Here is a 27,175-nt window from a genome sequence, read left to right as displayed (position 1 = left end):
TACCTAAAAGAATAGGCCATTGGTCAGTTTTTACGCTAAATAGACTATAAATCTCCTTGGCCTCCTGAGGACTTGCTCCTGCAGTGAGACCCAAGAGCCTTATTACACTTCAATAATAAAAAGCATGCACGATTCATTAAGGATATAGACAAAAGGCTTTATGTTATATTTATTTATTTTCCAGCTTGTACAAACTGGATGTAGAAGCATAAACATAGTACATTTCTACCATCTTCAACAAAAATATAACCAATATGTACAATTATTGTATTAAAAATACAAAAGGGATACAGACTCCACCAATGTCTTTCTAAAAGACATACAGGTACAAGTAGTATCAAAAGTATGAGGAAATCACCAGTTAATTGTACATTCTGCACTTGACATCACAGAGCGAACTGAGATTAGCAGTCCTATGTTCTACAATTACTTAATGCTTAGATAACATTTGTGCAACTTGTGGTAGAGCTAGATTTCTGTCTATCTGCACATGAGGTCCATAGCCTATATAAGAAAACTGGCAAAGAATGCATATTACATGTAAAACTACAAATGCATAATTGACAATGTAATATATAAGCAAGTAGACAAATGCCATGATACAGAAGAGATTTATTAAATAAAGCACTGACATCGTTTGATACAGTGAAAAAACACTGCAATTTGACTTTTAAAATTTGAAGCTATTTACGTTTATCTACTGATCAATATGATCAGCTGAATTTAATGGAAAAAAAATCCAAGACCAGCAGTTCCTCACATTTGAGTACTACTCGGATTGGCAGCCTTCACTTTTCCGGAGTCTGTGCAAAAACAACACAAAAATAGAGTGGAGGGGTCATTTCGGTCATTATCGGGTTCATAGCAGCTGTGAGCAGATGGTTGCTACACGGAGGCCTTCTCTATCTGTAGCGTCCATAAAGCCACTTACAGGTTAGTCTTGGGTGACTAACCCACCTTGCAAAGGCTGGCGTATCTCAGCGGGCTTTCGATCTTTTGTTCTTTTATCACGTTAAAGGCTTGCTTCTTCCCTCATGCCAGTTCAACAAAGGGAGGCTGTCTTGACCGAGCAGTACTAACAGCGGGCTTTTGCTCCAATACCCGAGCTGCTTTCACTGCAGGGCTATCCAGTTACGAACGTTTCTCTTAAAAAAACGACCACCAACAACAAAATCCCTAAAACTAATTTAACAAAAAATCAAAGAAACATAACTTAAAAAAAGTGGGGTTTGCCATCCATCTCAAGGGAGCAGGACCCGCCCTCCAATGACACCGCCCTGCACTCCTGTAAGGCTCAGACACAGGACACAAGAGTCCCATTTCCCTCCCCTGGCCATGTGCAAACAGTTTTACAGAAGAACCCCACCCACTGGGGAAGGAGTGGATGAGGTGTCTTGGTATCTACGTAATTGGCTAACCTCTTCTACTTCCAGGATAGGGCACTTCACGGGTGAGGCCAGAGGGACCCGGGAAGACAGGGTCGCAAGCCAGGTCTTCCCTCTCCTTGCTGTGACCACACCCTGTCCGGCATATTTGGTTTTTAGAAACCCAGGCTGGCAACCCGACTTAAAGGTTCAAAATAATACTGTAATCATTAAATGGATATAACATTTACTCTCTGAGCACAATCTTTCAATTCATTTCTTAAAAAAAAAAAAAAAAGACATTGTAAACAAGTGGACAAAGCACTGTACTCGAAGGATTTCATTGTTTTTCTTTGTCTTCCTTGATGGGTTAAAGGCCCCAAGTAGTTCAATGGCTAGCTTTTCTCATTATCCCAATGAGACCAAGTGCTAGGACTGGATTGAAATCTAAAAGGAAGATTTAAAAAAAATCCTTCCAGGCATCGAGAAGTGCAGCCAGAGTGAATCATCTTGTTGTGATGATCTTGGAATTGGGAATGATACTGTGTGATGTGGCAGGCAGCAACAGTGGGAACTCGAAGATTGCTGCACTGTGCATTTCAAGCAACAAAGTCTGGAAAGTGCCAGGGCAATTTCTTCACAGTATTTCACATGCAAAGGGGAAAGGAAGAAGGGGAGAAGAAGCCCCATGCTGCTTTTAAGGCAGGGAAGGAGGCAAACTGGTCCACCGGCCTCAGAATGTGAGTTCCAAGGCTCCGCTGCTAGGGACGTCTTCTTGTGCTCTCCTTTTAAAGGTGGCTGACTCTGGATCCAGAAAAAGCCTGTGCCTCAAACAGCAGATACTTGTTCATCTTCTGCAAACATAACCAGGAAAGAGAGAAAGGAGAAACATCAGTGAGCAAGCAAGTCGCTTCTTGGGCTAGAGAGAACACATTCGCTGATGGGTTAAATAAAAATACCACAGCTGTTTCTTTAGTATAACTCACCTAAGTAATGATTAATAATAGAGTTTTTAAAAAAATACATAGGATTCATATCTTTAAATATATATACACAATATAAAATAGAAACATTATTGATTGAAAAGTTAATAAATCCATTGAAAATTATAAATCATAGCAGCACATGACTTTAAATAATATATACTTACACAAAGTCTAGAAGGATATATAATAAAATGTAACTAATGGTCAGCTGCAAGCGGCAGGATGAGAATTAATTTTCCTTTTTTGTCTTTTGCTTTTTTCCGGAATGATTATTTACGTAACAAGTTAAACTTGAAAAAATAAGGGGAGGGGATGATCTCTGTCATCCTCATTCCAGCATGACCAGGTAGATTTATAGAAAGAAGGCAAAAAAGTTATAGAGAAGTCTATTTCTTTATCAGACTTCCATCTGAACTCATTAAAAGCCCAAATGCAACACTTCCACAGAAAACGTTGACAATTAGTAGAGAAATCTAGTCGTGTACACACTTAATGACAAGTGCTCCCCTCTGCAACCTTTGGTATTTCTTAAGCCATTTAGAAACAAATAAAAAAACCTCAAACATTCGAAAGCTTTAACTCTAAATTTGGACCTCTGAATATAAACTCTTCTTTGTGTATTAAAAAAACCAACGCCCTGGAAAGCTTACAGTCGGCAGCATAAGTGACCACAGCTAACGTTAGGGTTCTAAGAATGGATATGTACCATCCTCCTCGGTGGAAAACCCTGGAGACTGATACGGGGCGAGGCGCGGGTCACACTCGTTGGGCTTATGCCACTGCGGTTTGCTCACGGGCCTGCCACTGGCCGGATGCCCGTGCGCCTGCTGTACCGGCGAAGGCCCAGCCGTGTCCGTGGGTCGGGCGACCATCCGAGATCTCTGAAGTGCCACGTTGTAGTCTGGAGGTTTCCTGGCTGGGTGGGAATGCCCTTCTGGAAAGTCAGTGATGGGGATTCCAATGTAGCCGGGAGGGGTGGGTGGGGGCTCTCGATACCTGCCCTCCTTCCGCGCTGTAGTAAAGACAGGGTACCAGCCATGAAACGTTTTGTGGAAGAATATTTCATGCCCCCAAATGTTTATGGTAAATTATACAAGTAATTATTGAGACAGCAAAAACCGTGTAACCACAGGTGTGATTTTGTGTGGTATGAGATAGCTGTGAGGGATATATGGTAGGCGAGGGAATGGGTGTTAACTGGACCAAATATCCACAATGGTTATCTCTCCGTGGTGAAATAATCAGTGAGAGAAGCAACTAAGCAATCTGTTATCTTTAAACAGACTCCTTCAAGGGCGCCTGGGTGGCTCAGTTGGTTAAGTGACTGCCTTCGGCTCAGGTCATGATCCTGGAGTCCCGGGATCGAGTCCCACATCGGGCTCCCTGCTCAGCAGGGAGTCTGCTTCTCCCTCTGACCCAACCCCCTCTCATGTGCTCTCTCTCTCTCTCTCAAATAAATAAAATCTTTAAAAAAAAAATAAACAAACAGACTCCTTCAAACCTAGTACTTAACTATAAAAGAGTCATAAGCACCCTTGGGTTTACTGCAAAGATTAAGCAAAGAGAAAACAGAAAAGGTACCCAGTAGTATGCGTGGAACATGTTAGTAGTGCCAGGTGAACATTTCCTTCCTTCTGTCCTGGCCCCAAGGTCAAGGTAGGCTAGTCCATCTTTGCCGGGCACCTACCCAGCATTACCTTTGTCAGGCAGAAAAATCAACCTTAGGTTACTTTCAGGTCTTGGACCTCACTTTGGAAAATAGAGAATTAAATTTGGAAAAGTAGTACCCAGAAAGATGCAAATTTAAAAACCCTAAACTATACAGTTATTTCTCTTAAAATCCTTTTATTAATGTTCATGACCTAGAATATGAGCTCTGTAAAGGCAAGTAAAACTAAAGTTTTATTTTCTTGAACCTCACAGACTCAATTTTTAGGAATGAACATCATTCTTTTCTTTGCATTAACAATTCTGAGTACTAGTTTGTTTAAAAAAAAAATGCTTGAAAAATCACAACCCAAGAAGAGGTATTAACTGTTATCTATCCATTACTGTTTATATGGCAAAATAACTATAATTTCTTGACTAATAAAAGTGATGTCTGTAATGATGATACTCTAGAGTTTCTTGCTCCGTATTCCGTAACGTAGTCCTGCGCTTCGATTACGTAGATGTTGAATGCCACAGAAAATACAAGCTGATAGGACTGGGGGAGCACAGAAGACTTCACAACAGCAAGGGCTGTGGCAAAGCAGCAGCGTGTCTCAGGTACGTACAAATTCCTAGCCAGGCACTGTTCCACGTGCTTTCCCTAGATTTCCCTTAATCCCCACCTCAACTGTATTAGTAGAAATTATTCAGCTCATTTTACAGAGGCATAAACAGGCCAAGTTTGGTAACTTGCCCAATGTCGCAAAGCTAGTAGAGTGGCCAACAGGGATTCAAACCCCAATCTGCCAGATCCCTAGGCCTGTGCTCTTCTGCATCATGCTCTCTCTCTGTACCATCTCCCTTGTTCTACAGGGAGCAGAGAGCATTTGGTTAGCGCCCAATTTGTCTGCATAACCGAAGTCAGTGGAAGATTTATACATGCAAAGTGCAAAGTTCTAAATACAATCAAGGAAACAAAACAGAATAATAGAACATTTAAAACAAAACAGAATAATAGAACATTTAAAACAGTTTCAATTAAAGAATATTCTTCCTTTAGAAAGAATGGGCAGCCTTCCTCATAATTTTAGCTTAATGGGCAAGTGAACATCCATAATGATAATCTGCTGATCTTGACTGCCAGAATTTACTGAATGTTTAGAATGTTGGAATATATCTGTATGTACCTGACCACGGAACCTGAGCTCTTAACTACTCTTCATTTCAAAATCCTGAACACGCTGCTAATTTGGAAGCCCTATACACCAATGGGTGCGACAAAATGAGGAAAAGAACCATGTACACATAATTTTACTTTGGAAACAAGTTAGATCCGACAAAGCTCTCTATCTGCTTACCAATGAGTCCCTTTGCGGTACTCGATGTCACAGCTATGTGGGCCGGCATGGGAACAGGTTTGGTTTCTTCTGTGGTCACAGAGGTCATGCTGTTGCTTTCAACCTCAATGGAAACGTCTTTCCCACCCCTCCGCTTGATTGTGCCTGTGTCCCCTTCTGAGTCTTCTCCCCAGTATCCTGTGGACGATGCCCAGCTTGCCCGGGATTGGGCTTGTTCAAGACTCTCTCTACTTTGATTTTGCCGGTTGTACTTTGTGCTATGATCGGAAAACATAATTTGGTCCATATGGCTGCTGGAGGCCCATAAACCTGCAGGATCCCCTGAATAATCAAAGTGAGTGTGCCCGAATGGAAGTGTCTCCCAGCTTCTCTGGTGCTGTATGGTCTGTATGTTATCATGTGAGCCGCTGGAGCACGACGTCCAGCTCCCACGGCCGCTGTCGGCAGCATCAAGTGAAGCCCGGTCCCCTTGGTCTTGGGAAAGTTCCTCTGTGCTTGGAGAAGAAATTACTGTAGCTGTAGCATATAAGCCTCGGCTCTCGGACATTGGTGCATAGGACCTAAGCAGTCGAAAGAAATGAAAAGGAAGAAAAAGTGCAAGACTGTTAACTAAGAAACCTAGGATACAAAACCAAAATACCTTTTCTTCCCCCCTCTTCCCTACTCCCCCCCGGGGAAAGGTGGCTTTGTGGCTTTTTTCATCCCAGGAAGAGGATGAAAGCCCCACTGAACAGTATTCTCATAGCCGGTTCTGCTACGTCCAGTTTGCTCACCTTGTCCTTACCAAAAAATAAATCCAGGGGGAAAAGACCAACCACCTGCTTACAATAAAGGAACACTTTCCTTATGAGGTTAAAGGATGGCTCAACATAATCTGATTTCAGGAAGGCAGCTTCTACAAAGGATCTGGGGTACGTCCTAAAGCCACCCTCTCTGCCTTTAGCACAGAATAGCGGTCTTCCCCTTTTTTTTTTTTAAGATTTTATTTATTTATTTGACAGAGAGAGACACAGCAAGAGAGGGAACACAAGCAGGGGGAGTGGGAGAGGGAGAAGCAGGCTTCCCGCAGAGCAGGGAGCCCGATGCAGGGCTCGATCCCAGGACCATGCGATCATGACCTGAGCCGAAAGCAGATGCCCAACGACTGAGCCACCCAGGCGCCCCAAGAATAACGGCCTTCCAATGAAGAATAAACCTAACTTGACTTGAAAAGCAGTGTGTACAACAAAAATAGCATGGCATTTAGTAATCTAGAAATTGTGAAAATTAGAACTGGGATGGGAGAGCATTTCTTAGGCATTATGTAATATAGTAGAAATATACATCAGGAGTAAAGGACTCATTTGTAAAGGATGGGAGAAGGAATGTAACAGAACACGGAAGAAAAGCTGCCTACCCTAAGCTGTACTGGTCTGGTTCAATCATAGTCCGCCTTTCCATCCTTCCCACGCCGAGGTTTGCTTCCACAATGCTGACAGAATGCCTCTGGCGCCTGTCATCGTGCAGCGAGGCCGGCACCGAGTCAAAGGAAGAGTTGCTGACGATGCTGGATCGGGAAGAAATTTCACTGTGACCAGAATCTGAGAAATTATCCACAGTACCACTGGGAGCCAAGGTGTAGCCTGTGTGGGAAATACAACCATATTCATTAGACACTGTGGGTTTACAACAAAAAACTGACGTCTACCAAACAGAAGCAAAACCAAAATGTGGATCAAAGACAGCACCACTGAAGTGGGGCGGGGGGGGGGGGGGGGGGGGGGGCGGGGAACGGACCACTTTACGTGTGGAGACCAGGTGACCGAGATAAGGTAAGCTTTTACTCAAATGAAATTTAACATGCTTAATGAAAGATTAAGGAGGGAAAAAAAGAGACCGTGTTATGTGAGCCAGGAAATGTTGCAGAAATCAGGGCACTACTCGACTATTCTTAGCTCTTTTAAGTATAAATTACACTACTATTAGTCTATATAAGAGAAACTGAAGAACTATGATCAAGTTTAAAAGTGTTTTTTTTTTTCAAATTGCAAAGTCAGTAACCTTCTATGAAGTTTTAAATTTTTTGAACTTTATGGTATAGAGTAATTCAACTGGAAGTATCTATGTTAGAATTTTAAAAGGCGACATATGAGAATAATACCTGAAGAAGACCTCTTTGGTTTTTTGCCATTTGGTTTTTCAATATTAATAATATGTTGGATGAATCACATAAAAGCCAGTTGTTTTGAAGGATATAATGTACAAAATCTCCATTTTTCTCCCTAGACCATCACAATGTCTAAATAGATGTCCCAAAGGACATTTTTTCACCGGAAGGAAAACTCTCCTTTGTTGCTAAAAATAATTTTGAAAGTCACAAAGGAAGAGACACTTGTCTTGATATTTTTAATAAAAAAATTGAAATCTTCTTTCTCAGAACTCATTTTTTTAAACATTACTATAGATCTCATGTTACCTTAAAATACTGATTTTATATGATTATATGGATGCAATGCAAATTTTTCTGTGCCACGTCCCTAATAAAAAAATTAAATCTAGAACACCTAAATGCTGCTAATGTACTCTCGAAATAGTACTTCCCCATCCTTTTAGTAGCTTGTTAATTCCTGATTTATTTTTTAAAGGTTGCACAGGTCTTGATAAGGTTTAAGGTGTTCATCTATGAGAAATCTTTTTATAAACCACACTGGAAGTTGTGACAGACAAGATTTAAAGCCTTTGCTGAACAGTCTGCTCAAAAACAAAAACAAAAACAAAAACAAACATCTCGAGAAAAAATCATCACTCAGATGGAGCACTTGACATTTAAAGGAATTCTCCCATTCTCCTTAACTAATAATGAGAAAATTCCTCTCTTTCCCACCCCAGTTTTGGTTCTATTAACCCCACCTATCCCATAGGTCCGTGGTGCATTGTTATTCTTGTTACTGTTCTCACTTCCAAGAGAAGAGGAGGAACTGGTTAAGTCCAGCTGCCCGGGGCCAAAAGATCTCAGCTGATTGCCACTGCCACCTAACAACAGGATGAGAAAAGAATTTAGATGTATCCATTTAACCAGGACAGTAGAGACTGATACCCCACAAAATGCACAGATGTCTGAAATATCTAAAAAGCAAAGCTGAAAACGTATTTGTCATGTCAGTGAAATCAAATAATTTGTTAATCTCTTTGGCCTTCCTCCAGAGAAAACCATCTTGGCCGTTTATGTCTGGCTTCCCCCCATTCACTTACAGGGGAGGAGGAGAGAGCAACTTGGGGGGTTATGCAGCAGAAAGCCACTGTTACTGTAATCTCAGAAAGCATCAATATAAGGGAGACAGTTTGCCTAAAATAAAATTTAATCTCTTTTAAAATAAAACAGTGACAAAAAAAGATAATCAAGACCTGTGTTAATACAATGAAAAAATAAATCAGGAAAATACTAGTTTTTCTTATGTATTTAAAGCCCTCTACTCTGTAATTATTGTTATATAATCATATTTAGTTAGAACAACTTTTGGTATAAAAAGAATTATTTCCATACTTACAATCCATAAAAATCTTAAATGTTTTAAAAGGCCTTATCTAGTTTAACGCTACTTACTAGAAATATAGTATTAAAAAATACCGAAATTCTTCCAAATTTATAAACTGAGGGGGGGAAAATCTCTTAGGGATTACGTAGTAGATCATTTTCAATGACTCTAATATCAAAAATGATGTAATACGTAACTCTGGAATTGATTGTAGCTGAAATGTTATAGATCACTATAAGGAAAACAGTAAGTAATTTAGTTCTACCTTTCCTTGGAGAACTTTGTGGAGAAGTGGGAGGAGAAGAGAGCTGTGAAGATGCATTTGATATAGTATCTTCTGCTTGTTTTTTATGACGCTCCAGACTTCCTTCTTCAGACAAAGAAAGAATTTTCTTTAAAGCTTGTGGAGAGTTTATGCCTGTAAAAGAAAGAAATACGTATTTAAGACGAAAAAGAAATAACATTAATAACTAAAATCTTTTTGTAAGATTTAACATTACCTTCAGTTTCAACGTATTTATATTCTCAACAGTCTTTGTACTCATCATGGTATAAACAGTAAGCTTGCAGAAGGCACACGATACCTGTAATGTGGTTTCTGATTGCTATCTGCTGGAGTGCTAGAAACAGACTGTTTTGGGTATTTTACTTTAGATTCTAAATCTTAAAGTAATCACCATCTTTATTCAACAATATATTAAACAATGAAGAGAAAAACAAGCACAATTTGAAAATATTAGAATTTAGGATGAAAGTGATACAGCTAGGCATATTTATTATTAGAATTCAAGTTTGAGTATTTTGGGGAACTCAAACAGGTATTTTGGTACTGTTGGATATGTGAGCTCAAGAGAAGTGGGAACGATGGGAGAAAACTAACAAGCCAAGAGCTAAACAAAAGTAGTAAGAAAAGTGAATAAAAGCATTCTAAGAAATTCCATACAGTTAATATTTGATCAAGTAAGTAGATGAAAGAGAAGGCAGAAGGAGACCCATGAAAGTGCCCTGTGTCACAGAAATCAGGGGAGATGATCTTCAGAGGAGCGATCCCGTGCCAAGTGTGGGATCAAGTAAGTGTAGAAGGAAAAGGATTACATATGCCAATATGAGGTGATTTTCCCCCCAAAAAATTATTTTTAGAAATAAGGTACTCGTGTTAAAATATTTTACAAAGCCTCTAGTATTCCTATGAGGCACTCTCAATTACCTTATTTTAAACAACAAAGAGATATTTGGAAAGGCATGATAGCCTGACACTACCTTGATCAATGCTAGTTTTAATGTTCTTAAACTTAACAGAATCCATTAAGAAGGAGGCAGTAAAATTTAACAAAGATGTAATCCTTCATTCATTTCACCTCATGTAAGCATTTGATCTTGTTTTAACACAGTTTTTTAAAGCCACTTTTAAAGCAATATTTTATTTACATGTATAGATGCTAATATAACCAAGATGCATGAAAATGTTAGCTACACTAAAACTGTACGAATAAATAGTTTTGATTTGGGAAAAAATTCCAAGGCCAGCATTATACACAGATTCAAAAAGTGCTTTATACTCAGGCACACCTATACGTTTGGCTAATAGGCCATATTTAGCTAAAAGAAAGACTGATAAACTTCCATATAAGAAATTCAGTGTAAAAGAGGAAATAAAAGTCAGGTTGCAGGGGATTTAGAAGTATATAAATATTAATAAGATAGTGGACAAATAAACATGTAACTCTGTGATAGGGAGAGCAATACAAATATTTCAAAGGCGAAATATCAAGTAAAGGTATTCTTTTGTCACTCTTCCCCAAATTCAACAAATGGCATACTTGCTGATCAGGAAGAAAGGGCCAAAGATAGAGTATGAAGGACTACTATAAGACTCTTGCTCACCTCATAAGGACAGGTTGTAATTGGGCAGGAGCTGCATCAGTGACCAAGTACCTATTTTATCTAAGTAAACTCTACTACAGGTTTTTTTTTTTAATTTCTTCCCTTTTATTAACATTGTTTCCTTTCATATATATATTCCTTTCATATATATATATATATATATATATATATATATATATATATATAAGAACCCATACATTTTATGAAATATAATTTTGTTGTACCATTTACATAAAGGGACTAAACTTGTAGATATATTTAAATGGAAGATGAAGCATGATTTGGCCCCTTAACATTGAGGAATTAACTATATTTCCCCCCTCAAGTTACAAGAATCAGTGATTCAACAAGTAAGAATTCACCTCCAGACAAATCATTTCACTTAAAAATATTCTGCCTAAATTCTAGCAATTCATTGATCATAAGCCAAGCTAGTTTCAATAACGTGTATGGACAAATCAACTTCTGTTCTCATTAATTAAATTAATAAAAGCAAAATTTTCCCATTTCACACCCCCACCCACCCACTGCCATGACAAATGAGCATGATTAAATGAGAGACTCTGTAACGTAAACAGTCCCTTCCACTGGCAAAAGTAAAATTTCACTTAGTGAACATTAATGTTTTATTAAGAGGTAACAATCGGAGAGAGACTCAAGTATATTAGATAACAGAGTTATTCAGGATAAGGATTTTTTCCTAATCTGAAAAACATGACACCGAATAGCCTCAAAAGAAGATATGGTTTTAATCACCTACCAAAAGGTGGGAGATCCTTTACGGGTACTTTCTTTCGTGAAGGATAAAGGGACACAGCAGGAACCTGCAGTCCCTGGTTGATTTTGTGTTGGGGCTGTGGCTGCTGGGGCTGGGGCTGGGCTTGTGCTTTCTGTTGCGACCCTGCCCTTGGAGCCACTGGGGAGGTCTCAGATTTGACAGGCTTTTTGTCAGCAGGATTCTTAGGCACTGTTCATTGTTTGGTTTGAAAACAGAACAAGAAATTTCAGAGGTTAGTAACTATACACAAGATAAGTTTAAAACTGCATGAGTATTTTCTACACTTTGGAACACTAAAATGTATCTCTCATCTTTTTTCTTATTGCCTATATAAAAGACAGAAATGGGGGTGGGAGAGAACTCAGCTACAGAAAGTCATAAAGGCATGACAGGAGAAGATATTTACTTTACGAAACTAGCTCTCAAATGATAATTATACTATTAAATACTACCACATTAAAATAAAAATAGAAAAATATGGGGAGTCCAATATGTTATGTGTATGTATATAAAAAGCACAAATAAATGGTAAAAGCTACAACAGGAAAATTGTTAGGAATTACTTTTCAAAATGGAGTCCAAAGTTCCTTGACATACATGAGCTTAGTTTTTATTTAATAAATGGTATGAACTGTAATCTTGTTACTGTCAAATTCTCTCTCCTATGGGTAGAATGATCTATGTCCGCCAATAGCAACCAATACTGCTTGACTGTTATACTGAGTGTACAATTCCATGGCATATAGAAAGTAAACCAATTTAGTAGGGCAATGAAATTCTGCATGTATATAAATATTTGAAACAACTCAGTGACATAAATATACTTCCTCCATTTTACATATAAAGAAGCTGAGGATTAGGCAGCTCAAATAACTTTCCTAAGGTGACACTGCTATTTTGAGGAACAAACAGAATTTGAACTCAAAGCCAATCTGACTCCAGAGAACAAACTCTTCATCATGACACACAGTGTTTCCACAGCGTCCTGGGAAAATCTAATAATTTGAATCTTCTCAAATTATCTAACATTTAAAGTCTTTATAAAAGGTATCTTCAAACCTGCCCATGAAAGACCCAAAAGTGTCCTACGCGGAAAATGCCTCTATCTCACACAAATGCAGATGCAAGTAAACAGAAAACTGTCCCTACTTCTAGCCTGGCCAGATTTTTAAAGGCTGGGAAGCTACACATTAGGCTGAGTCGTGGCTCACCGTGTAGCAGAATTACTGCTTTGTGTAGTAGGTGAACTTACTGCTGGCCGCTGTCCAGGCTGAGGGTCTAAAAGGCAGCCAGCATGCCTAGGTACAGGCCCCTCTGACAAGGTAGGCCCCTCACCTCTCTCAGGTGGTCCATCAATCTGGAAGTATCTTTGTGAGAAAAAGGGATGCAGCCAAAAACTGCAGGCACCGTTAAGTCAGTCTCTGATATCATCCTCCCGACACTAACCTAGTCGGACACAAGGTCTAGCCTAGGACAGAATGCTACCAGCAGTAGCATTCAAGGCAAAGGCTGGCGTGTCCCCGGGATGCTAATTACCCCTTTGCGCTGAAGCCCCATTTGTCACGGCCCGTACCACTGCACAGGAAACCAATCTGCATTCCAGTCAGATTCTGCAGCCACTTCAGGGAAAAACTCACATGTGTTGGTTGCCGGCTCACACTGCAGTGATAATGTCTGAAGACTCTCCTCATCCATTTCTAGCTCCAAATTGGACAGGTACTGCTTCACTTTTCGAGCCATTTGGGCATCTTCATAAAGCTTTTTGGCATTGAGAAAGGAACTACGGCGTACCCGCTTTTTATGACCACCTGTCTGAGCAACGTCTAGCACTGTTGCATTTGTACTACCCTGGCTGAGAGACCTGGAAGATGAAAAGGCAGATATGCATCTCACTCTAGCACGGGGTTATGGCAGCGACTTGAAACATGCCAAGACTTACAATAAGTATTTTATGTTCAAAAGATCACATGCCTCATTCTGGTAAGTAAACTGCTCCAGAGAAATATAGACTAATACAGATTAAAATGTTTTTTCAGTTAAAAAATCATACACACACACACAAACATATATATGTTTGGCACCTGGTTCTAGTCCAATTAGGAAATTCTGCTTTTCTCATCTACAGAGCATTCAAGGCAGTTCTTCCATAAAAGCCAGCAAATAATAATGATTTTATATATATAAGCTCATGCAATACACAGTCAAAATCATTGAGATTTACATTAAATTTACCTCTCTTTTAAAGAGAATGTCTTTTTTTTTAAAGAGGATGTCTTACATAAATTTAAATAAAGTTAGCTTTTACACTGTTCACAATCATTTCCTTATTCCTTGAGTTAAATGTAATGAGTTTTTAACGTAACATGGGTCAATTTGTTAATAAAATGATCATGCAAATGTAAACATATATATATAGAAACTAGTACATGAATTGTTAAGAATTACATTTAAAAAGTACTGGTTTATAGAATGAAAATAGTAGTTAGTTGAGCTATAAAAAATTTAGTTTTAACACGTAGGGGCACTTTTTATATTATACATATTTACTTAAATATCTGTGCAATATTATATAAATTGCACAGTTTTTCCTTTTAATGTTCTTCCTCCCCTAAACCCACATTAGGCTTTCTCCATTTCAAAGCACACAAATTAAAATCTTTTTGAAAGTTAGGAAGTATGCCTGGCCTACAGTTCCCCAGAACCATCATCCATCATTTCACGGTTGTCATGGATCATGACCTCAAAAGCAAAAGCCCCAACAGATTAAACTTGAAGTCAGTTTGCCAGCTGAAATTCTGCTAGAGCAAGAGGGTTAAGAAAAAAATGCAAAGCATCAGAAAATACAGCAGGTAAGAAAACAATGCAATGAGCAGAATAAGAATCGTGTGTGGGTTTGCAAGGTCTCCACCACTTACCCCAAACTCCTCCACTTCTTCTTCCTGTAAGTGAGAGCCATGGAGATTGAAGCATGGGTGTAGAAAGAGAGACAGAAAGATCACAAGCTCAGAAAGAAGGGACTAGACTTCTGGGTAAGCAGTACTAGAAGCTCACAAACATTAAACTGCATAATCACCTCACACACACAGCTTTACTGGCAGTAATTCTCTGGCTCAAAAGACAGATATTTAAAATTTTTGTTCTAAAAACTCCTCACCTTCACTGGATTAATCACTTTTGACTCCACGGACAACTAAATCCATTGTATAGCTACTGAGACAATATTGTTTGGGTTCTCTACATGTTTCGGTTCATCCTACCAATTACTAGTTTTAGCTCCACAAATTGGTGTTCTGACAAATAAGGCATAGTTCTGTCTCGTGTCAAGTGAAAAATTTCTACGGGACAAGCTGTTTTTACTAATAGTCAAAAGTGTACCTGATGCAGAATAAGACATTTGTTTAAAATTGGAGCTCAAGGGGGATTCTCAGCATGACCTTATATAATTTCTACCATGCTACAAATATAAATATTCAAAAATTTCTCCTTTATTAGGAAGCTCTAAGCCCAAACTTCTCTAATCCCACATGTGCTACTGAACTTGACACACTCACCGAGTCCTGAACATGAGGGCAGGGTCCATGTTAACTGAAGCCATGCGACCAACATGACGAATTTCTTTTGCAATCATCCTTAGCTTCTCAAAATTGACTAGCCCATCGACTTTTGAGTCATTTCCTATAATTGGCAAAGAAGAAAAAGGGGATCACGTTGCATTCATTTATTCTGTGCTTCCACAAGTGAAGACAGAAAATCTACTTTATATTTACCTTCGTGAAGGAATGTGAGATCCTTCTTGATAACTGGGAATAGGGGGATTATGGGAGGCTGTAGGTTTTGACTGTTGAGGACATTGCGATATTTTGCCATGTTTCTGGAGGGATCAAACAGGTCTTGGAGATCTTGAAACAGCTTCTCATATTTATTGGGAAGTTTTTCCCAGGTGGTTCGTAGTCTTGCCACTGGTGCCAAGTTTAGGCCACTGAAAGGAAAAAAAGAAAAGTAACATAAAACCAAATTACTCATTAACGATGGTAAAACAGCAAACTGTTTATTAATATATAACACCTCTGTGTTTATGCTGTATTTACATAGCAACTTACAGGATTCATAAGAAACTATTAATAATTCTGGGTAATGAGAATTGAAGATAGAAGCAGGGTCAGGGCCAAGGGTTATTACTCTTCTTCCCTTTATAGCTTTCTAGTCTGTTTTTTACGAACAAAAAACTAGAATGTGAAGTATCACGAGGGTAGCATTTTGTTTTGCAGCTTTGTCTCCATACATAGAGAAGCACTTGGCACATAGCGGGCATTTGATAAAACGGACTAGCCAGCTATCCTGTAATAATAAAATGAAAGTCATAATAGAAATGAGAGTACACTCAAACTCCTAGTGAAAGAAAATGACTAATATCACCATGAATATCAATATTGCTAATTGTTTCAGTTTATATTTTCTTCCAGCCTCAATATAAGCACTTTTAAAAGGGGAAAAAAATGAACATTTACTGGGCACCTGCTTTGTGCTAGCTGATAGAACTCTACATAATACCATTTAATCTACCCAATCACTCTCTGGGACATCATTATTTTACAGAGAAATAAACTGATGTTCAGAGAAATTCAAATAATTTGCCCATTTTTTTAGTTCTCAGAACTAAAAAAAAAAAAAAATTAGTGAATATAGCTTTTCTGGGCTCTATGTGTAGCTTACAGGAGATTTTAAATTAAGAACGATTGGATTCAGAGAAGAAGAATCATTCCATAGGATTCAATTAAAAACTGCTACCCTTACACAAATTATATGGTGTTCCTAGGTTGATATATATTTTTGATCTACAAACTGAATTGAATCTTAGGACCAGTATGCTCCCTCACCTGATGATTGCAAACATTGAGTTAAAATTCTTGCATTCCCTGCAGTGAAGTGCTATCTTGATGAAATGCTTAATGATCTTCATCCTCTTTAGCTGGTTTGTCTCTCTCAGAATTTCAGATGCTACCCAAAATGTTTCTTGGTTAATTACTTCTTCAAATTTCTTCAGGTTGGCACAGCTGGTTTTGGATTTGAGTTTAAATAAATCATCTATATATTCGGTTGGTTCAATGTTACGGAAAAGTTCAAAATTTCGCATGGACAGTTGTGTAGCAACTTCAACAGTACTGAGCTGCAGGAGGGAAATTTGACTCTCCCTCAACAGCTCCTGAGCATCTTCATCTGAACAAAGAGTTTCTGTCTCCATGTTGTTTTTCAAGTAATACCTATGAAAAACACAGAATTCAAAGCCTAAGCAGTAGTCTCATGACATTACTTGAAAGAATAATGCTGCTTTGTAGACAATATTTACAAGAACGCTCAGTTGAAGGATGGAAGAATTCTTCTCTATAAGGACAGAGAGTGCAACTGCTGCCTGAGTCATCAGCTCCCAGAATCACCTAACCAGAAGCCACTGATGGAAGCTAACGAATCACACGTCATTTCATTTGTACCAGTTGTAGTGCATTTTTCTCCTGCCCTTCCCTGCTTTCTAGATTATTTTATCTGTTTTTGCTAAAAGTGACAGAAAAGAGCTAAATTTGAAATTTCAGTTTAAATAAGAAAATAGGCTCTAAGGAAGGCAGCAGGAGAGATCAGACACAGGTCATCACCCTATTTTCACAGAGAGAACCTGTGACTATTGATGGGTCCAAACTGGATTAATCCAAATTTACCTATTTATTCAAAAACCAAAGAAACCTATAAGCTATTCCCCTCTGTTTGATACTATGAGTACAACAATCCTAATACAGATTTTTAACTTTTAAACACCTGATTTTCACAAAAACCCTACAAGTGAGGCAAGTATTATTCTTATCAGATGAGGAAGCAGAGGCTCCCAAATATTAATGAGTAGTTAATATCAGTGACAGAGATGAGAACTCATTAATACTCCTTTCTCTTTGTAAACAACTTGTTGAAAATAGAATCCAGATGTTTGCCCTGTGGTTTTCTTTTTTTTGCGCAGGGGGGGGTGTAGACAAATGCTTTTCCTAGGCCAAAGTCCATAAAGACAGAAACAGAATGGGACAGTGGGAGTCCTGATAAACTGACCTGTTGTATATTTCACCAAAGCAACCAGGACAGGAAACACATACCTTGAGGCCTTCACATTCACAGATTTAATGTTCCCAGTTTTCATTACTCATGAAGCCCATGACATGTATTCATCTATAATTTTTTTGAATGTGAATCATGAATCTGCACCTCAATGGAGATCTGTAGTACTCCATCATGGTTACAGATATATCAATGTACATTCAAATGACCATGAGAAAAACTGATCTCCTAAAACAACACTAACTGCTAGTGTCAGGGTTGGAAATAAAGGAGGAGTGAAGGAGAGTATGAAAGTTATAGTTGATAGCAAGAAAAACGAAGTTTTGAATGAATTAAATCAGGTTTAGATATAGATAATGGAAAAGTCAAGTACAATAAAACACTCCATCTGGCAAGAAAGAAAGAAAAAAATGTGATTTATGGAACTACTTAATATTCCATCAGTGCAGAATCTGGTCATTAAATGAGAGCCAAAACTTAATCACTTTTTCAACTTTCGCTAATTTGTGGCTTGAGGATACAAATGATATATATCAAGGGAAGTAACGTTCAGGGGACTCACAAAATCAGGCACAATGTTTTCCTGCCAGTAATACGTGAGATAAGCAGTTATTCAGCAGGAGACCAAGCTCCGAAGCAACTACAAGTTTAGTTCTAGAGCGAGGTACTTTTCATAGTGTAATGCACAATCACAGGCAGCATTGGCCAACCACATTGTCCTAGATAACTGTCATCTAAATAAATGAAGCTCCTAGAAAAGTTAGGCAGGCAGGAGCAACTGACACTAGAATAGTCTTTAAAAATGTGTCTGTGAATGTACACATCCAAGAAGAGAGCCTGTCCTCAAGGGCGAGTCTAAGAAGTGACTGCCGGTGCCCTGACAGGCCTTAACAACATTCAGATCACACTGCCCTGCTTTGGAAAAGGTTCTTAAGAGATCCTCGTGAGGGTCAACAATCCATGGGATACATTTACTTTGATATAGCAATTCTTAAGAGAATGGGAAGATACTAGTTTGCACAGGGTACTTAATTCATTTATTTTTATTTTTTCCTTTAAATTTTTATTGTTATGTTAATCACCATACATCATTAGTTTTTGATGTAGTGTTCCATGATTCATTGTTTGTGTATAACACACAGTGCTCCACGCAGAACATGCCCTCTTTAATACCCATCACCAGGCTAACCCATCCCTCCCAACCCCCTTAATTCATTTTTAAAAACCCTTTGAAAGTGTTCATCTCTTAGACTTCGGTGTGGGTTTGAAGAGGGGTTAAAGAAATCCAACAGAATAGATATCGTATACCTTCCACTCAGTTGTATTCTATCAGCAAGTTTGGAAAGCTGATCTGGAAGTCGTCTTTGTTTGATGACACCCTCAGGTGTGACAGAGACCTCACACAGCGAATATTGATCCGGGGTGGCAGTCACAGCAAACTCCCTGATGGCCTGAATGACGACTTCCTTTGCTGTGGTGTCCTTACTGATCATGATGTATCGACTTTGCTGGTCAGCCTTAAAAACCCTTAACACTTGATCTGGCAAGTCTGGGGGGAAAGAAAGGCCATATGTAAGTAGAAAGGATTTTAGTATATGGTAAGACAATTAAGTGAAGTAATCTGAAAAACCCCCTGAGAAAAGACAACGCTGAGCGAATTTCATCTCTCCCTTATAATCCTTCTTCAAATATTTGAACAGTCAACATACTGATTTGCTGCATGAACACATTTTTCCCTGTAGATAACCGAATGCCTGATCCACAGACAAATGCAAACATATCAGTACACAACCGCATCACTTAAGATTGTTAGGTCGTTAACACATCCAAAAAAAAAAAAAAAGATTGTCAGGTTGGTAGCAAAAAAATGAAAAATTTAAATCTAAAATTCTTCTTCATTATACTGAAAATCCCATTTAGCTAACCTAAAATATTCCTTTTACACTATTTAATATGACCTAGTAAGAATCTGCATGGTATGTGTTATCTTCATTTTATGAAAGAGAAAACAAGTTCAGAGAGATTGATTTGCCTATGAAATTAGTCTGAACAATAAAAAAGAACTGATTCCAGTTGTTTGAAATTTAAGGTTCATTCTAACTTTCAGCATTTGACATAATCCACACCAAACCAAGAGCATAGAGCATCACCATTACGTTAGAAGCAAACAGATTACTATAAGAAAACAAAAGCGGCATGGGCAGGGCTCACCGGGAGTAGTACTGAAGTCTAAAATGCGATGATGTGACTGTAACAAGTCGGGATTGCTGGATGACAAGGTTCCACTGACGGGCAGCGCAGTTGGGATGTGCTTTGTCTGCCTTAATCCCACTATGCTGTCGTCTTGAGACTGACCAATCCCAATATCACTGAAAAAAGAGGAAAAATTAGAAAATCAATGATCCACAAGTAAAAAGGCTATAACTCATCAATACGTAATAGACGGAAACCATAAATAAACTGTATTTCCTAAGACTTGCAATTAATTTAAAATACCATTAATAAATTTGGTTGAAAACAGCAATAGCAAGTACTGCTTAAGTGTATCTAACTCAACTCACCTTGCTGTTTCTTAAGCATATTTTACTCCAAAATCTATGTCTTTTTCACTAGACAGAGCATAACAAATAATAGTAGTTTATCAGTATATTCAAGAGAAGATAAGCTCTATTTACTCCTGGAAATAGATTTAAGAGAAACCACATCGAAAAGAGTGCATTTAGTCTCATTCAATTGATGATTTATGCATCAGAATGATAAATTATTTTATAATCTGATCTTTAAAAACTGAAAAAAAAAAACCAAAACCAGAGTAAAATGAACAGAGGGGAAAAAAAAAATCAAAACTGTCCTAATTTCATTCTCCAATGTTTCAGAGAAATAAATGAAATCTCTATGGAGTCAAATGTAAAGAAACCCTCACACAGACACTGTTTCTTAATTATACAAAGCATAAAAAAGCAGTGATGCACGGTGATATTTCTTAGCATCAAAGAAGAGGCGATGGAAATCCAATGACTCACTTTTAATTCTCTACTCAAAATTTCTAGTTAGACATTTAAGTTCCCAGAGAAATACTGCTTATTATTGATAGCTACAAAATCAGTTCCATTTGTAAAGAGTCTGTTACTGTGGACAATTCTTAAAATGTGATTTAATAACATATATAAATTTCCAGAATTGAAGAGTCAACTGTTTCCAAAACAAAACATTAAAATTAAAATAATAAGCATGGACACACACAAAATAACTAGATCATAAGCAAATGCTTATAGTTCTAATTTCTAGAAATACCTTAAAACGAGGAGAAAGAAAACTGTACTAAGGTTGGGTGTCTGAGGTGTCATAAATAAAGTTAACATTTAGCATCAATTAGGTTTTCAGACATTAGAGCTTGATCATAGTACCTACCATCTTTAATGGTTGTGATAAAAAAAAAAATCTAGCTGCATTCTTTATTTTGAGGGGGGAAAGAATGGAAATTCTAAAGTTAAATAAGCAAGGATAAGATTTTTCTTTTAAAGTCAACATAAAACTTAAAGATATTAGTGTAAATTCTTCCAAATTCATAGGTAAGTGAATGACAAAATTCAATTCAATTTAAGCATATATAGGCATGCATATAAAGGAGATATATTAATGTTCTGTGAAACATTAAAACCTTCACATTAGTAAAATTTCATTTTTCATCCATATAAGCCATCTTTTCTGCCAAAAATCTCAGATATAATCCATGACATGAGACTACTACTATGGACTCAGGCCAAAGATACAGCCAACTGGACTACCACTGCCACAAATGGCTAAAAGTACTAGGGTTACCTTCTTAAATGTTTCTCAGCAACATTTTAACACCTAAAATGAAGACCTAACTCTTGCCTCTCTCTCTCTTATCCACAGACGTGAGGTTACCCTTGGATTGAAACTACTTTATATTCAAGATTTAATTCAGAAATGTCCCTCTCTGAGCACATTCTCTTATTTTTCGATCTCTCCCACTCTCTCACTGTTACTAAAACTGTTTTTTGGCCTTTGTTTGATTCTGTAGTTTGTTGACTTATTCCCTCTTTTCTCAGGATTCATCAGTCTTTCTCTACTTACCTTACAACCAGATCTGAGTCCTATAATCCTCTGGCCTCATCCTTCTCTTCCCCCACCGTTCATGTGACGCCACCATGCCTATCCTTGCCAATTCGCCATCATCGGGCATCTTACCTGCTGTAATACTGACAGTGTTTGGTGGGGGAAGGAACCACAGTATACCTAGAAGATCTGTCTGACTAGTTTAGTGGCTTTGTTTAAAAAAAAAAAAAAAAATCTTTCTGAACACATGCTGATTTCTAGGAGAGCAAAGTTTAAATAATAACTAGTATTAAATCAAGACTATCACACCATATAATAGCTCCTATAGTTTACTGAGCCTTCTTTTAAATCTAATTTTTTTCATTTCAGTTGCTTTACATATATGAATTATTTCAAATAATTTTCACAATAAAATACTTAAAAGAGGCATACACGTTCTTAAATACAAATTAAGATGTTTCCTCAGTGTTTCAAAATCAACACATCTTATTATCCTCTTTTCCCTTCTCCAGCTTTTGAATATCTTTTTAAATACACATAGAACAAAATTATACATAGTATCCTCATATTGTGCTCCTTGCCAACATCCTGTACTGTGGATGGCTTATATCCCAGTTCTTACATGTCACGTTTCTATTAATACTTGCCAGGGTCATGCTGACTTTTATTTAACTTTTTTTTAAGGTTCATATTTAACTCATGGTCAAATATGACTGTAGGATATTTTTGTTATTGTGCTGCTAATAATTCCACATTTAAGTAATTTATTTTTTTGCCCATTTAAAAATAAGTTGTTTTTTTTTTTTAAATCTAGAATGGTCACTTTAAAAATCAATTCCTATTTTCTGTAATGTTAACAGGCCTAACTTACTCAATATAAACATGCTCTCAGGTCTATAAATAAAACCATCATACTCATTGCTTATCCTTAGGACTCTGTTATAGAAGTCTTTTTAGCTGATACAAACCCACTAATCCTTATAGTTCAGTGGAGACAACACAGGTTTGACACTCCCATCAATACTATATTTTGGGCCATATCTCTCTAACCTGTGGATAAAAATTTTATCTGAAATGGAATTTAAGAAATGTTTGATATAGTTCTGAATGTCTGTATCTACTGTTCCTCTAGAAGACCCATTATATTATCAAAGAAAGAAAAATAACCTACATGCTTTGAACTTACATCACTATAGTACAAGGAATATAAAATAAATGCATTTGGTGCATCCATGTTATTTATTTATGCTTTATTTGATAGTGCACGTGCATGTGAGCACGTGCACAAGGAAGGGGAGGGGCAGAGAGAGAGGGAGAGCAGACTCCTCGCTGGGCGTGAAGCCAGACACGGCCAATCCCAGGGCCCTGAGGCCACAACCTGAGCCAAAAATCAAAAGTCGGGAGGCTGAACCAACTGAGCCACCCAGGGGTTACCTATTACATCCAGGTTATTTAACATGAAAAAAAAAAAAAAAACTTTGGCTAGTGGTAATTGAGTTTTATAAGATTTCTAGACTCAGAAGGTGCTAAAATGAAGAAATAACCAAGCAAACAGGCAAACAAACAAACAAGACTTAAAAACTGTGACACCTACAACTTTGTCCAGTCTGAGCTCCTGGCATAAATAAGCAGCCAAGAAGAGATTCAAGAATACACCTGACATTCTGACTGTAAACCCACTGAGAGAAGGAAAGGAGTTCTGTGCTTGGTTGGTGATGTCTTGGCAACAATTAAATAACAGAAAACAGAGGGAGGAAAAAGGAGAATGGCAAGGATGAATAGTAGCAACTAGAAGAAGCAATGATTTGGTTGTCAAAAAGCAGATACTGATGGTAGAGAAGATATCCGGAAACAAAGAAAAAGTAGCAAAAATAACTCCAAACCATGGGTGAAACAAGAGCAAACACACATTCTTAATTTTTTTAAGTTCAAATGAGGAAGTGCTAATGAAGCCCGTGTTGGACAAGGAAGTGGCAAATATATGAGTTAAAATCAACGTGGTTATTTAATATTGCTTCTAAGATAGCTCAGCTATAAAAGCTTAGAACATTGTTTAGATTCATATGTAAACATTAATTATATCACTACCTTTGCATATCATTTTAACACAATAAAATAACGCACAGAAAATTTATACAAACACTTACTTGTATGGTTTCTGTGGCAAGATACTAATCCGAGTCTTGTCGAGTATCTTTTTTAGCTTGTTCCTTCCTCCAACAGTATTGGCTTTACTTTTTTTATTTACTTTTTCAAGTCCTATCACCTGTTCTACATCTACAGCGAGATCTGGAATGGAGTAGCGACTGGCCTTTTTGATGTCTCCAATTTTAGGAAGGTGAGGGGCACCATTTCTTTTCTCTTCTGACAATCTTGTTAGAAGTTCTTTAAATACTAAAATGGAAAGAAACACCAAAAAAACGCCCATTATAAGAAATCTAAGCAATTCAAAGGAAATTGTAGAACTTGGAAATAGGTGAGAAGTAGACACTTCAGCTATCAAAACCATAATCCTATTGAAAAATACTACTCCAATGAATGAATGACACCAAGAATCTGCTTTGTTATGTTGCTCTACCACTTCCATTCAGAATAAGTTACAATACAGGAGTATTTATAAGTATTTAACATAATAGATGTCTAAGACATTTATCAATAAAAATAATTTTTATGGTCCTCAAGTTAGTGGATTTTGATTTAGACCGAATTATATACTTACATAATTAATATCTATATATACTTACATAAATAATATCTAAGTATATGCATTTTACTATATCTTGATTCTTATATTTGAAATATTACTTATAAAAATGACTTTTGTCATGATTAAGACCTAAATGTGGGAAAAAAAGACCGAAAGGAGAAAAATGAAAGTATGCAAAACTACTTACCGAATAAATTGGTTTTCACAGTGATTGATAAGTGTGTGTTATTTCTAAGGATTTCCATGGCTTTTGACAGCTGAATATTTTCAAAGTTTTGACCATTTACTTCTAATATCTAAAAATAAAATTATGAAATTTATTTCAGCATCCCAATTGACTGGAGAAAAAAAAGACACCAGTATTCACCCTGAAGTTTGGACTTAGAAACACCATACCTGATCTCCTCGTTTCAAGCCTGCTTCGGTTGCTTTGCTACCTGAATCCACACTGTCAACAAAAATTCCAAATCCCTTCTCTGAGCCACCAAGTAAGAGAAAAGGCAAAGGAGCTTCTCGGGATGGTTTTGTTAACGTCATCAATCTTCTTTTTGCTTTAGCTGCACATGCAATATTTAACAGCCTTAGATGTCCACCCATTTTCTATAAAAGGTCAGAAAGAATGGTTTCAAAAATAGGCTGAATTAAATGAACTTAAAATTGATGACTTTTTTTTAAATCACAAATATTACCTCTCTTTCCAGGTTATTTTCAAATTCTTCTAGAAATCTAGTCATTGCAGGATCTCCTTCAAAGTCATTGAAGTGATTATTCACCCACAATAATACTACCCGTGTAACCTGAAAAAGCAATTGTTTTCAATAGGTTTTCTTCTTTTCAGGGCTAAAAAATGTGCGATTAAAGTAATTTCAAAAAAGATATCTAACAAACAATTTACTTAATAACAATGGACAATAAACTAACAATAAAACTCCTCACAGCAAGGATTTTACTCATAAGAAAATGACCTTCTGAAAAAATATATATTATGAATATAGACGTTTTGTTGTTTTGCCCAGAAGGGTTTCGAATCTGTGAAGGGTGGTACTTATATCTTGTCTACTCCCAAAACATATTTGAAACCTGTCACAAAAAAAACCAAAGCTATAATAAAACCAAAATAAATACAAAACAAAAGAAGACAGAAACTAAAAAATAACGGCAGAGGGCACAATAGACAAAAGGAATGAATAGTATGAGGCCTAGAAAGATCTACAAGGGAATAAGTTGTAAAAGGAAGGAGTTGCCTGGGAGTTACTGGGAGTTACATCTTACTTGCTAACATTAAGATTTAGGAGGTTTTTAATAGCTACAATTCTTCAGGAAAAATGAGTAGCCTTTCTTACACTGCACACTTGTTTTCACAGAGCTCTATACCTCCTTTATACAAACACACAGTTAGAGAATATTTGTGTTGTACTCAGCAAGAAGTGTGTGACATTCATTAGACTCTAAGTTCCACGTGGACAGCTTTATCTATTATGTTCAAAGGACATCCTTAAGACTTACTACAAAGCCTGGCATAGAGTGAATTCTCAACAAAATTTTACCAAATGGGGATGCCTGGGTGGCTCAGTTCGTTAAGCGCCTGACTCTTGATTTTGGCTCAGATCATGATCTCAGGGGGTTGTGAGATCAAGCCCTGCATTGGGCTCAGTGCTGGGCATGGAGCCTGCTTAAGATTCTCTCTCTCCCTCCCCTCCTCCTCTGCTCCCCACTGGTGCACTCTCTCTAAAAAAAAAAATTTTTTTTACTAAATGAAGTGAGTATAACTGTGACTTTAAATATAGAAGTATTTGCTGGTGATGGGTATTAAAGAGGGCACGTACTGAATGGAGCACTGGGTGTTATATGCAAACTGAATCATGGAACACTACATCAAAAACTAATGATGTTATGTATGGTAATTAACACAACACAATAAAATACAATTTAAAAATAAATAAATATAAAAGTATTTGTTTTATTTATGAGTTTAATTTTCTAAATTTTAAATGAAAACATAAAAGAAATTTTCCATAGAATTGTTTTCAAACATTTTAACCTCTAATCAAACCATCTAACTTTTTAATTAAAGTGAGAAAAGCACGATATTCTTCTAGCAGTAGAGAAACAAAGGTGACAGTATATAGTTAATTTTTTTTAAAGATTTTATTTATTTAAGGGAGAGAGAGGGCACGAGCCGGGGGAGGGGGGGCAGAGAAGCAGACTCCCCGCCGAGCAGGGAGCCCAATACGGGGCTTGATCCCAGGACCCTGGGATCATGACCTGAGCCAAAGGCAGAAACTTAACTGACTGAGCCACCCGGATGCCCCTAGTCAATTTTTTTTTAAAGCTGTTATTTTTAAGTAATGTCTATACACAACATGGGGCTCGAACTTACAACCCCAAGATCAAGAGTCGCATGCTCTTCGGACTGAGCCAGGCAGGCACCCTGGTATATAGTTAATTTCTAACGATAGTTAAAATACTATAGTTAATATACACTTAGAAGTCAAGTTTTGATATTTATATTAATTTTTGGTCATTTACTATCACCGCTGTCCATTTTTCAAATTTCGGAAACCCGGAAGATTATCTCCCTTGAAACTATATCTAACACATAATCTTTTCATAAAATTAAAATTTTGCAACTGAGAAGCCAACTTAAAAGTCTTACTAGCCTATTACAGGTTAGAAAACTGAGATTCATCAATCATAAGTTGAATACTACCAACTTCCACCACCAACTAACAACTTATAAGATGTATTATGTGT

The 27,175-nt window shown here is 37.4% G+C and overlaps 1 protein-coding gene across 17 annotated transcripts in view; it reads right to left on the bottom strand.

The window, feature by feature from the left end:
• Positions 1–146: 146 nt before the first annotated feature.
• RAPGEF2 (Rap guanine nucleotide exchange factor 2) overlaps positions 147–27,175 on the bottom strand; it is a 235,011-nt gene continuing 207,982 nt past the window's right edge. For 6 of the 17 annotated variants that reach the window (XM_027597876.2, XM_027597880.2, XM_027597877.2 and 3 more), the window contains 18 exons: positions 25,111–25,218; positions 24,818–25,021; positions 24,609–24,717; positions 23,862–24,108; positions 19,843–20,000; positions 18,940–19,180; positions 16,413–16,796; positions 15,303–15,514; positions 15,087–15,210; positions 14,451–14,474; positions 13,173–13,396; positions 11,518–11,724; positions 9,139–9,291; positions 8,248–8,370; positions 6,755–6,980; positions 5,359–5,918; positions 3,057–3,362; positions 147–2,218 (listed from right to left, as the gene is read on the bottom strand). In XM_027597876.2, coding sequence (XP_027453677.1) covers positions 2,193–2,218; positions 3,057–3,362; positions 5,359–5,918; positions 6,755–6,980; positions 8,248–8,370; positions 9,139–9,291; positions 11,518–11,724; positions 13,173–13,396; positions 14,451–14,474; positions 15,087–15,210; positions 15,303–15,514; positions 16,413–16,796; positions 18,940–19,180; positions 19,843–20,000; positions 23,862–24,108; positions 24,609–24,717; positions 24,818–25,021; positions 25,111–25,218 — 3,636 coding nt within the window. In that variant the 3' untranslated portion in view covers positions 147–2,192. The remainder of the gene's footprint in view (positions 2,219–3,056; positions 3,363–5,358; positions 5,919–6,754; positions 6,981–8,247; positions 8,371–9,138; positions 9,292–11,517; positions 11,725–13,172; positions 13,397–14,450; positions 14,475–15,086; positions 15,211–15,302; positions 15,515–16,412; positions 16,797–18,939; positions 19,181–19,842; positions 20,001–23,861; positions 24,109–24,608; positions 24,718–24,817; positions 25,022–25,110; positions 25,219–27,175) is intronic. The other 11 variants (XM_027597885.2, XM_027597886.2, XM_027597892.2 and 8 more) reach the window with 8 other exon arrangements.

Source organism: Zalophus californianus, chromosome 2, assembly GCF_009762305.2.
Source record: "Zalophus californianus isolate mZalCal1 chromosome 2, mZalCal1.pri.v2, whole genome shotgun sequence".
NCBI classification, from domain to species: Eukaryota; Metazoa; Chordata; class Mammalia; order Carnivora; family Otariidae; genus Zalophus; species Zalophus californianus.
This window is presented reverse-complemented; position numbering and strand designations above follow the sequence as displayed.